General features: G+C 36.8%; 1 protein-coding gene across 1 annotated transcript; it reads right to left on the reverse strand.

Moving 5' to 3' along the window:
• Positions 1 to 673: 673 nt before the first annotated feature.
• Positions 674 to 12,165, reverse strand: LOC110091892 (calmodulin-7). The gene is made up of 2 exons (XM_020816185.2): positions 11,997 to 12,165; positions 674 to 1,310 (listed from the first exon to the last, which is right to left on the reverse strand). The coding sequence occupies exons 1-2, from the start codon at positions 12,070 to 12,072 to the stop codon at positions 937 to 939; spliced, it is 450 nt and encodes a 149-aa protein (XP_020671844.1). The 5' UTR covers positions 12,073 to 12,165; the 3' UTR covers positions 674 to 936.
• Positions 12,166 to 12,709: the final 544 nt, after the last annotated feature.

Genomic DNA, 12,709 nt, shown 5'->3' on the forward strand with positions numbered 1-12,709 from the left:
TAATTTCAACGAAGAATTCAGCTAAAACTTTTGCTTCTTTTTCATTTAAATGAGCATTTGACTCTTAATAATAATATTCAGAACTGTGGGATAAAAGTTTGATGTTTATTGTGATAAACGACAGCTATTTAATGTTATTTAGTTATAATAATCATATTTTTTTAACATAAACCAAATTTAATCCATCCACTTTCCTAATTAGGTCATTGTCCCAAATAGTTCCCATTAAGAATTCGTTTTTATTTTAGTCCCCAAAAGTTCGAAAATAACATAAGCTTCTAATGGGCTACTGTGTAACAAAATGAAATCTTGCCAATTAATCCACTTTCGTCCATCAGAAAAGGTCTAATAGCCTTGAATGCATAGATTACTCCCATGCAAATTATTCATAGGATTAAGTACAGTTCAGCAATGCAGAAGATATTAAAGGCTACTAAGCAAAATCTACATTACTGCTTTATAAAAATTTTACAGATAAATTAATTTTTTAATTATTATAGAAAATAACTTTCTAGTATAATTTTAAAAAATTTAATGATCAAATAAAAATTAAGATTACAGCTTAAAAAATAGAATAATAAAAAAATTATCTCAAACCAAGCCTTCATTAGTACAGACTAATGGGAGTAACTAACCTAATTGAAAGCAGCTAAAATTAGCAATTAAGAAAGGATTAAACAAAATGCTTTAGTTTTACCAAAAACCCTAAATATACCAATCAATAATAGATTCCAGACCTTAAAAGCATGCACAACAAACAAAGTGAAAACTACGATCGATCAACATCAGAAAATCTCAAAGCCAAAGCACAAACTCGCAACACAAAACACACTATAGTTAATCCGAAGAACTACTGCAGCTAAGCAAATAAGGCTACCTAAAAGAAGGGAAATTCATTCAAAAGTAGTACTCGTATGCAGATAAATATTGCTCCTCTCATTTGGCCATCATGATCTTGACAAATTCTTCATAGTTGATCTGACCGTCTCCATCAACATCAGCCTCGCGAATCATCTCATCAACCTCCTCGTCGGTCAGCTTTTCGCCGAGGTTAGTCATGACATGGCGAAGTTCGGCGGCCGAGATGAAACCATTTTGATCCTTGTCGAACACGCGGAAGGCTTCCTTGAGCTCCTCCTCGGAGTCGGTGTCCTTCATCTTGCGAGCCATCAGGTTAAGGAATTCAGGGAAATCAATAGTTCCATTGCCATCCGCATCAACCTCGTTGATCATGTCCTGTAGCTCTGCTTCGGTGGGGTTCTGACCAAGAGATCTCATTACAGTTCCGAGCTCCTTAGTGGTAATGCAACCTGTAGAAACACAAGCGAATAAACCATAATTAATAATGCTGTTGTGAACCACGGTAGGCATCTTCTGGTTAAGTTTTTGGAGAGCAAAGCAGCTGAATTGCATTAACAAATGAGGATTGCAGAAAGAAAATATTAAGTCAACAATCCCTTAGAAAAAACCACAGTATAGTTAAGTCAGTGTAATTGCTTATTTTCATCAAAAAAAATATAGATCAAGATGTCCTTATCAAAAATTAAGATGAATGTCACAGTTATTAAATTTATTTTAACATGAGTGCAATGACGAATCGAAACAAGATACACTTATCTCTAAGCAAAAACCCTCACAAATTTGACTCCAATCTGACTAAAGGTTATCCTGAGCCAATTTTATTTTTTTTCATTTTCACCTCTTTTGTAGAGGTAGACCTAAAAAACTTGGCTAGAAAATATTAGAAATTGAATTTTTTTTATTAAATTTAAATGAGAATTTGGCTCTTAACAAGACACAATGGAGGAAAAAGATTCATGTGGCCAACCACACATAGTGGGATAGAGGCTTGATATTATTGTTGTTCTTATTGTCACCTCTCTTGTAAAGAAACTAAAAATAATCATGATAGCATTGAACAACAAAATTATAAAAATGCGCAAGAGTTGAAAGGTGCATAGCTTGATCATGTAAAAGTAGGGTCAAACGCTTATTTGGCAATAGCAAATATGGGAGGCCAAAAGAATTGGGCTAGAAAAAGGGCTCATGCTTTCATCATTCTTCTTGATCAATAGAATTGGGTTAGAAAAAAGGCTCACACTTGGCCTGATGATTCCTGCTTCCAACATCTCCCGTATCAGCTTCTCAACCTCACCCTTCTAGATATGGGGGTAGCGGTAAGGCCTAACACTGATCGATGATACCCTCTCCCTTAACGTGATGGCGTGCTTCTGTCCACAACCCCTTAGGTGGCTGAAAAACCTCACTGAATTGTTGTATAACCAGCCATTACTAAAAGAGCGATGTCCCCCCTTCCTCCACTCTGATCACCTCCAAACTCGTAGCTCCACCAAAAATCCTCCTCCCACCTCCATTATGGCTCTTACAATGATTTTTAGAGACACCATGGCTTTGGAGAGTCCTGCATCTCCCTTAATCATCATCCTTCTCCCTTCCACCATCAGCTCCATTATCAAGTCCCCAAAAATCCTCCTCCCACTTCCCCCTCCTCAACTTCCTCGTCATCACAAACGGTGAGAACATGAATTGTTTGGTCCTTACACCTATACCCCGACATGTACTTCTCATCACATCTGAAACATAATCGCTTAGCTCGTTTATCCTGCACCTCTGCTTCTGTGAGTCACTTGAAGTTGCCTCCCAGACAAACTCCATTGCTCTTCTCCCTAGGAGCTTCTCTCTGAAAGAATATTATCTAGGTTATTGGTGTTAGAGTTGTATAGATACTCCTACAAGCCCCTCCCATGATATTGTTTTTATTGGACTTTTCCCTCCTAAATTTTTCCTCCACCCTTTTAACAAGCTCAATCGTCTCTCTCAATTCCCTAAGCCTCAATACCTTGAGCCCTGCCCGTATGTCATCCCTATGCCCCTTCATGAAATTCCCCTTCAATCCTTCCACAGAGATTTCCTCGGTCTCCTCGACAACAGTTCGAATTTCTTCCAATACTCCATAATTGTCCCTTCCTGAGTTAGGGCATAGAATTACTCATGGATGTCTCCTTTCCGAATGGCTCAAAAACGTTCCAACAAGCACACCTTAAATTCATGAGTAGATCGGATACCTAGCCTCCCTCCATTGGAACCAGGTTAGGGCTTTGATGTAGAACGGAATTGATGGCAGCAACCTGTAATTATCCGATCAGCTGGATAGCAGCCGGGAGGCCTCAGATAACTTTCCTGGCTGATTTTGGCACTTCTGGATGGGGGACAGCAATCAGGGATCTACCAACCAGTTGGAAAGCAGGTCACAATGCAGGAAAAACTCATGATAGCCTTTGGGAACTATCTAAACAGCAATATAATAAGTTTAGGTGCTAGGATTTGATGTGGGCAACGGGTAGAGAGAAAGTGAGAGGGTCGGCCGGTGGCATGAGGGGGGAGGAGAGGGATTAGATGAGGGTTTAATGACTTGCCTAATTAATAACTTCCAATTATGATTGATTGGATTAAATCACTCTCAATTTGAATTTGAATTAACTAAAATTCATGGAGTGATTAGGGAGTCATTAATGACAAGGAATAATGGAAAGGAGAGAGGGGTGGACCGGCCTAGAGAGAGGGGGGGAAGTTGTGTCCAAGTTCAATGAATGCGGACCAAGCAATGAATTGTAATTAATGACTATATCTGAGAATTAATCTCAGGCTTAGGGTGATTGAAGATTATTTTCTTCAAGGGCATAGGCTTAATTAGAAAGCATTTGAAATTCAAATTATTTTGAATTTGAATTCAAATCCTTTCCTAAAACACAAGGGGCTAAATGTGGAAGGTATTAATGGGGAAGTTAATGTGAGATTAAAAGCTTTCCTAAATTAATAAATTAAATTTGGAATGAAAGATTTCATTCCAATTTAATTCAAAATTTAAATAGACTATGAATTAGTAAGTTTCCTAAAATAGGATTGATAAATTAGGCAACTATTCAAATTCAAATAGATTTGAATTTAATCATCAATATGGTTACCTAAAATATGAAAACTAATTTAGGAAAGACTTAATGGCAAGTCGAGATTGGAGGAAACTAAGTGGAGGGCGGGTGGCTTGAGGCTTGGCCGTAAGTGGTGGTGGAGCTGAGGCCGGTTTGGTGGAAGTAGGGAGAGAATGAAGATGACGACTAGGCACAACAAGAAGGAACAAAAACAAAAGATACAAGATAAAACCGCGAGCCTTGAACTCTTCCGAAGGCAGACAGGTGATACGTTGCACTTCTCCAAGGGACTTCACGCCACGAGCCCGGACTCATCATGCGGCTGGTGGAAACTGCACTTCCCTCCCATAGGAAGCTCACCCAAGTTCTCTCCAAAGAACACAAGTGCAAACAAAATTTCTTTTCTTAATAATTCATCATCGATCTAATACAAGAGCAAGAGCCTCTATATATAAGCCTTACAAAAAATGAAAAGACAACTTTGCCCATTGGGCTTACATAAGACAAGATCCTTAAATAAGGGTAAAAACAAAATTTGCATAATTAAAAATAAAAATTACAAATAAAATTTAAGATAACATAGGACAATCATGGCCGTCGATCTTCAACTCCGCCTCGGATAGGCATAGATGGTTGGATGTCCGCATCATTCTCCCGGGGTGGAAAAGACTCGACTCCGTCGAGGTCGCGTCCCGAGTGAGCAACCATGCTCTGATACCAAACTGATGTAGAATGGAATTGATGGCAGCAACCTGTGATTATCCGATCAACTGGATAACAGTTGGGAGGCCTCCTTGAACAGCTTTCCTGGCTGATTTTGGCACTTCTAGATGGGGGACAGCAATCAGGGATCTAACAACCAGTTGGACAGCAGGTCACAATGCAGGAAAAACTCGTGACAGCCTTTGGGAACTATCTAAACAGCAGAAGAATAAGTTTAGCCTTAGGTGCTAGGATTGGCGGGTAGAGAGAAAGTGAGAGGGTGGGCCGGTGGCATGAGGGGGAAGGAGAGGGATTAGGTGAGGGTTTAATGGCTTGTCTAATTAATAACTTCTAATTAGGATTGATTGGATTAAATCACTCTCAATTTGAATTTGAATTAACTAAAATTCATGGAGTGATTAGGGAGTCATTAATGGGAAGGAGAGAGGGGTGGGCCGGCCTAAAGAGGGGGGGAAGTTGTGTCCAAGTTCAATGAATGTGGACCAGGCAATGAATTGTAATTAATAACTAAATCTGAGAATTAATCTTAGGTTTAGGGTGATTGATGATTATTTTCTTCAAGGGCATAGGCTCAATTAGAAAGCATTTGAAATTCAAATTATTTTGAATTTGAATTCAAATCCGTTCCAAAAACACAAGAGGCTAAATATGGAAGGTATTAATGGGGAAGTTAATGTGGGATTCAAAGCTTTCCTAAATTAATAAATTAAATTTGGAATAAAAGATTTCATTCCAATTTAATTCAAAATTTAAATAGGCAATGAATTAGTAAGTTTCCTAAAATATGATTGATAAATTAGGCAACTATTCAAATTCAAATAGATTTGAATTTGATCATCAAGATAGTTACCTAAAATATGAAAACTAATTTAGGAAAGACTTGATGGCAAGTGGAGATGGGAGGAAACCAAGTGGAGGGCCGACGGTTTGAGGCTTTGCCGTAAGTGGTGGTGGAGCTAGGGCCGATTTGGTGGAAGTAGGGAGAGAATGAAGATGACGACTAGGAACAACAAAAAGGAACAAAAACAAAATATAAAAGATAAAACCACGAGCCTTGAACTCTTCCGAAGTCTGACGGGTGATACATTACCCTTCTCCAAGGGGCTTTCACGCCACGAGCCCGGACCCATCCTGCGGCTGGTGGAAACTTCACTTCCCTCCCATAGAAATCTCACCCAAGTTCTCTCCAAAGAACACAAGTGCAAACAAAATTTCTTTTCTTAATAATTCATCATTGATCTCATACAAGAGCAAGAGCCTCTATATATAAGTCTTAAAAGAAAATGAAAAGACAATTTTTCCCATTGGGCTTACATAACACAAGACCCTTAAATAAGGGTAAAAAGGAAAATTGCATAATTAAAAATAAAAATTACAAATAAAATTTAAGATAATGTAGGACGATTACGGTCGTCGATCTTCAGCTCCTCGGATAAGCATGGACGGTTGGATGTCCGCATCTGGCTTTCTTTTCCAAACATAGACCCGCCACCATTAGTTTTTCCCTTTCAGTCTGTTCCTTAATAACAAAGTAACGTTCCACTAAGTACACCCAACCCTGAGCATCCTCTCCTTCAAAGACCAGCATCTTTAGCTTCCTTGATCTCGCATCCACACCCCAATGGTTTCTTACTTCGTTGGCTTCTCCCGTGTAGTGGTGGTGTAATTCCCTTCCTTCCTCCCTTTGTTGAGTTGGACCCCATGGCTCCCCCCAACCATGCTCGTCTACATTCCACCTCTCTCCATACCCGAGCAATCTCCCAAAAGGTTCGGTCTCTCTCCTCCTTGTTGTTCTCCCTTCGGAATACCCCAATCCGCCCACCAACAGAGCCTCACGTGGCAATCCTTAAAGGAAAACACTCTCCAATTCATCATCGTCCTCCTGAATCTTCTTTCTTCTTGGTTCAACCATAGGAATTGTTGGTGATGCTTCAGACTGCATCTCAAGCATATTTTTCATCATATCCTCACAGTTTCCAAAGCGGTTCTCGATGGCTGAGAGTCTTCCCTCCACCCCGAAATATTTTTCCTCTACGTCGATCTCGAGTTGTTTCATCTCGTCTTCCAACGCATCCATATTCTTTGTTGTCATTAATTGGAACTAGGCTCCAATCGTTAAAACATCTAAAACAACTTGTTTTCCACCCAAGAAAGCACTCCAATACCAATTTGTTAGGAAACACGTGCATAAATCAAAGAAAGCTTGGCTAAATTTTAAAATTTCAGCAAAGTTCAAGCAGAATTTGAGATAAATCCCATGGAAAAACACTAGAGAAACTTGATAATTGATGAAAAATGAAAGGAAACAAATAAGATACAATGGATCTTCAATTCGAGAGGAAGATTCGACTCTCCCAATCCTTAACCGGCAGCTAGAGCCCAAGCAAACCTAAGAGAAATCCCAAATCCAACAAAAGATCCCCTAACCCTAATCCTTCTCATCTATTTAAAGAATACAAATATAATTATAATGACTAAACAACCCCTTCCAATAATATAAACAAATGATAATCCTTTAATTATTATCACTTGCATCATTTGCAACATCAATAATTTTTTTTTTGTTGCATCTTTAATTAAAGGCTGCATAAGTTTAAATAAAAATTTTACTTTGTATAATTTTATGGGCAATTAGCTAATTATAACGATCAAACCATTTTAAGAATGCCTATACAACTTATTTACCATGCAAGTATTAAGGATTGGTTAGCACCTCAGCCAGCAGAACTTCTGAGACTATTTATAAGTTTTTGCATATTACTTAGGTGATGGTTTCAGAAATGTGATTTGTGCGGTAAAAAGGATTAAAGTAAAAGCCTAAAACTTATTTTTCAGATATGTTTCAGGCATATTCGTTCCCAAAAAAAAAAAAAAACCAGTAAATTTTGAAGTTTGTAAATTGCAGAGGAACTCCACAATTCATCCTGATCCTTACTGCATTTCCAACTTATGCGGTAGCATACTTTAGCGTAGAGCGATCAATAGTTGGTCATATAAACATTTAAAAAGGACAAAAAAATAATAAAACATTAAGTATAAAAATCTATATTCATTGATTTTAAGAATGCATGCCAATAAGGGAAGGGACAGAGAGAGTAGAACAAAGGACTGCTACATAAAAAAGACAAAAAGACAAACAAGGAAAAAAACTACTTGTAAGATATTCTTCAACATAATAAACTAATAACAAAAATATTTCTAAGTTATTCATTTACAACAAGAATGATTTAAGGAAAATTAATAGTGAAAGAACATAGGAGTAATATAGTAAGTAAAACATAAAGTTCATTAAAGAAACATCCAAATAAAGGAATGAGCTCTTTACAAACAACTAACGAACAAGCTATAAATAATAATAATAATAATAAAAACTAACGAACAAGCTAACATCTAAAAATCCTATAAGTGTAATAACAGGTTCAAGAAGCAGATCCATTCACAAGAATTGCCTTCAAAATGTGGAAAAACATTTGTACGCCACTAAGGTCCATGTCACTCAAACATAAATCTAATAAAAAACGATGTTCCATCCAGTAAGTACTACCAACAAATCTTGAATCCACATGGAAAGAATTAAAATAGGAGATTTACGTACATATCAATGAATTCTTATGTATTTACACGTCTAACACTTAAATTTCTATATTTATTTATATAACACACTATTTTCTGAATCACATTAAAATAACTTATATTGTCTAAAGTAAAATACATCTTTTCAAACATATGTTTTGATGTAATTAGCCACTAGGGTCAGTAGGGTGTTATATTGGTAGACATAAAATTGTGGTGTTAGATAAATAAATGCATAAAAATTCAGTGCTATGTATGTAAATCCCTCCTTAAAAACTAAAGGAAGGAAAGCGTTAAAAAAAATCCAAAAAATAATTCTCCTTTGAGTGAATAAAAAAATCATATAAATTAACACCAAAAAAATAATAAATTTTAAAGAAAACAAAAACAAGGTTCCCAAGTGACTGCTAAAAAAAAATAATACCTTCCTGTGGTCATGATCTCCACATTGAGTCATATCCAAGGTTTAAAATTGCGTAATTAAGCCTCGAGGCGGTCTGAGGCGTAAGCCTCACGAACACAGAATTACGTAAATGAAAAATTAAGGGTTTTAGCAGAAAAATAATAGCAATATTGTATCTTACAATAAAAACATCTAAATGATATATGAAAATAGTGGAAAGTAAGAAAGTATATGCAATAAAATCATATCCCAAAATACAAAATCACAAAATATTAGTTCAACAAAACTCCCAAAGTACAAAAAATCTAAAACCCTAGAATTTCTTTCACTTCAAAAATCTAACCAAAAACTAAAAAAATGCCTAAAATCGTTTGTGGACTTCTCCTACAAGGCGGCCGGACACTTCAAGTTCGCTGGAGAGAGGCGAAGCCGGCGGGAGAGGCGGCGGGAAGGGTGGCCGACCATGCGGGAGGGGCTCTGTTTCGCGAACTGGGGCTTGTGGGCGGAGTTTATCGGGAAATGTCTGGGCCGAACGGGTTAAGGGAAAAAAAAAAGGAGTTATTTTAAGTAAGGTGGGGCCAACGGGTGAGGCGTACGCTCACCCATTATTGCGCAATTGCGCAATTGAGGCGCGCCTCACAAAGGGTGAGGCGTACGCCTCTTCCAGACTCCAAATTGTGTGCGCCTCGAGGCGCCTTTGGGAAGAATTGCGCAAAGGCGCACCTCTCGTTGCGCAATTTTAAACATAGGTCATATCTAATGATTCAAGTCATATTTTAACTAACCTAAATGAAAATCATAATCTTCTCTTGTGGTCTTTCAAGGCTTCAATCATGATTAAGTGCAACCCTAGTTCCAATTGCTAGTAATACATAAGAGAATTGAATTGTCACAATCAGCATAGCTTTCTAAGGGAATCGTGAGTGGCAAAACAAAACTTTTATGTATTACTAGCCAACAACATCCAAATTTTTTATCAACTAAACTAGTTGGCTCTATCAACATATTTTTCAAAACACAACTTTTACTAACTTCAACGCTTTGGGGATATCTATTTGCCAAGCATGCCCCTTATTACTAGAGTTAAATCAGCTCCAACTTAAACTTTCCAACAGATTACCACGAAATCATTCAATATAAGAAAAGTAGGGAAAGAATCCCCCCCAAAAAAAACACATGCATATGTCCATAAATTGAAACACGTTCATTATAACTTCTTTATGCTCAAAATATAAGATGCTGAATGAATACCAAGGTTGTGCAAATAAAAAACACAATCGAAGATCATAAATTAATAATATTAATTTATATTTATTAACTAATGTTTATCTCCTACCCAAATTCTTGAAATCCTCCATGTCGCCAAACACAAAATCATGATAGGAGCTCAGTTTGATGGGGGTGCCGGGGTGGCATCAACGGAAATGGCAACATGTAAAGGAGAAGAGTTCATGACAAATAGTTATATACTACTCAAATTCTCCAAATCCTCAACAATAAAATAGTGACAAGAGCAGAAAAAAAAAAAAGCTAGAAAGTCCCAATGAGCTCTTTGGCAAAAGTAACCCTCTTTTGTGCATTTCTATTCTCTAAATCCCGTAAAACCTCAAAACGCGGGGTTTTAGTAAAATCAGGATTTAAAGAGGAACGGGTCGAAACATGATTTAAAATGACGGTGGATTTATTCCGTAAAAAGTGACCAATTGACAGTATTTAACACACAAAAACAGGATAAATCTGGCTTCGAAAGAGCCCCTTTTAATGTTCTGAATAACATACTTGTCAGCAGCCATATAATACTAGCAGTTGTTAATATTTACGAATTGGCAATAGAATAGGGAACAAAGGTAGCATTTTCTGATAAAGCAATTGATAAGTGATATAACTTATTAAGCAGACGGTGTTCCTCTCCACTAAGCTCTGCTACTCTCTATGATTTTAGCCGTTAGATATCTGACTACTTAATCACAGCCATTCCTCTCTTACAGAATGTTATTTTCTTTACTGATATATAGAACATTGTATATGTTAGAAAGTATTAGTAATCAGATTTTACTATGCTGATCTTCCTCTCTGTAGCTTCTTGAGTTTCGCAGGTTTCATCATGGTATCATAGCATTAGGATAAACTTTTCAGAAAATTTCTTTTATCTGCCTTTCATTTCTTTACTCTTACCATGGCCGACTCATCTTCGGCTTCCTCTTCTATTCACTCGCTTCTTACTACGAGTGAGGCCTCTATTCCTTCTCAACTCAAGTTTGTCATGACTATAGTCAAAAGCATGGTAAATGTTCAGCTTACTATAGACAATCACCCAATATGGAAGACTCAAATCCTCAAGCTATTCAATGCTAATGGTTTCGAAGGCTACTTAAATGGTGCCATTTCCAAACCAATCAAACAACCACTGAACTCCGACGGTACCATTGCTCCTAACCCTCACTTTCACACATGGACGCTCATGGATCAAAATCTCACAGTTGCGCAGTATTCTACCATTGCAACTTCCATGTTACCGTATGTCCTTAATCTTGATTCATGTTATGATATCTGGACTACGATTGATTGTCAAATAGGTCCCGCCTTCTACAACTTAAAAATGAGCTACACCAGGTGAAATGAAGGATCATCCTTCAGACAATGGTTCAATACCTCTCAGAAAATAAAAAGAAAGTTAATGCTATAGCAGTTGCAGGTACTAACAATCGATATATCCTCACTTCTTCTGCTCATAATTCGAATAGAGAACACAAAAGTTCCACTAGAAGCTAACAGATAAATGGAAATTAAGTACGGCACTGACGCTAGGACTTACCTCTATATTTGCCAAAAAGTCCTAGTCTCATGATGCATCCATGTCAAACCAGAAAGATACAAAAGCATATACCATATCCAATACAATAAAAATATAAGAAAAGTTGCTGCTAAGTGCCTATGTATGAATTATTGACCCCATACAAGTACAAACCAAACAAAAATGCATCAGGCAAGCAGATCAAGCCAGAAACACAAAACGTTCACAAAAACGCCAAAACAACAAAAATGAACAAAAACTACATCAGGATCGACACCGTTTCTAAAAGCAGAATTAATCATACGAGCAATAAGCGGACCTAATCCTTTCCGAATAAATGATTTCATAATCATAAATACCGAAGAAAAGCCAAAGCATCTGAGAACCCTTACGTTGAGCCCCTGTCAGAATCAGATCCAGCTAAGCGAACGAAAAACAAATATCAGACCGCGTCTACTTAAACCTACATCTCAAACACAGAAGGAAGAAATCCGAATCCAGACGAAACACAAATACAAGAGAAGTTACGACGACGGAATAAAGGATTCCTCACCGTCTCCATCCTTGTCGAAGAGGCTGAAAGCCTCCTTGAACTCGGAGATCTGATCATCTGTAAGCTGCTCCGCCATATCAACCCTCGCCGATTTAAAAAAAAAGGGAATGAGAGAGGAGAAATGAGCGACCCTATGGTCTGTGCCCTCGCCGAACTAGGGAAGTTGCGATCCGCATTTTATAGTAGCAGACTCTAATCCGCATGCGACGCCCGAAGTCGCTTTTCGCAATTTATCCTCAACCTTCATAATAATAACAGTTATGCCTCTTATACGTAATCGTACTGCAGATTTCTCGCATGATTTTTATTTTTTATTTTTTTATTTATTAGTTCGATTAAAACTACTTAAATTACATCTTTTTTAACGTCTAAGAATATTATTTATACATTCAGAAATTTTAATCCCGGCTTAAATTTTTTATTAAAATGATAATTAAAATTTAAGATTTATTTGAGAATTTTGTGATTATGACTAAAAGTCGTCGTATAATTATTATAAAAAAATAAATTATTTTGAAGTTATTGTAATTTTGTTTTTTTTTTTTTCACAAATGTCTTGTGACTATAAGTTTGTAATGATTTGGTAAAAAAAGCTATTTCTCATTATAATTTTTTTTTAAATAACAAAAGTTACAGAAAATTTATGATAATATTTTGAAAATTACAGCTATGAAAAATATTTAAAAATTTTCAAAATGACACTGAAAAATTAA

This window comes from Dendrobium catenatum, unplaced genomic scaffold (assembly GCF_001605985.2).
Source record: "Dendrobium catenatum unplaced genomic scaffold, ASM160598v2 fragScaff_scaffold_1126, whole genome shotgun sequence".
In the NCBI taxonomy this organism is placed as follows: domain Eukaryota; kingdom Viridiplantae; phylum Streptophyta; class Magnoliopsida; order Asparagales; family Orchidaceae; genus Dendrobium; species Dendrobium catenatum.

What these genes read in the sequence shown, in the direction of transcription:
- LOC110091892 (XM_020816185.2), bottom strand. Translation starts at nt 12,072, where the DNA reads ATGGCGGAGCAGCTTACAGATGATCAGATCTCCGAGTTCAAGGAGGCT. An exon ending in CTTCGACAAGGATGGAGACG is followed by an intron (nt 1,311 to 11,996) that starts GTGAGGAATCCT and finishes GTGTTTCTACAG; the next exon opens with GTTGCATTACCACTAAGGAG.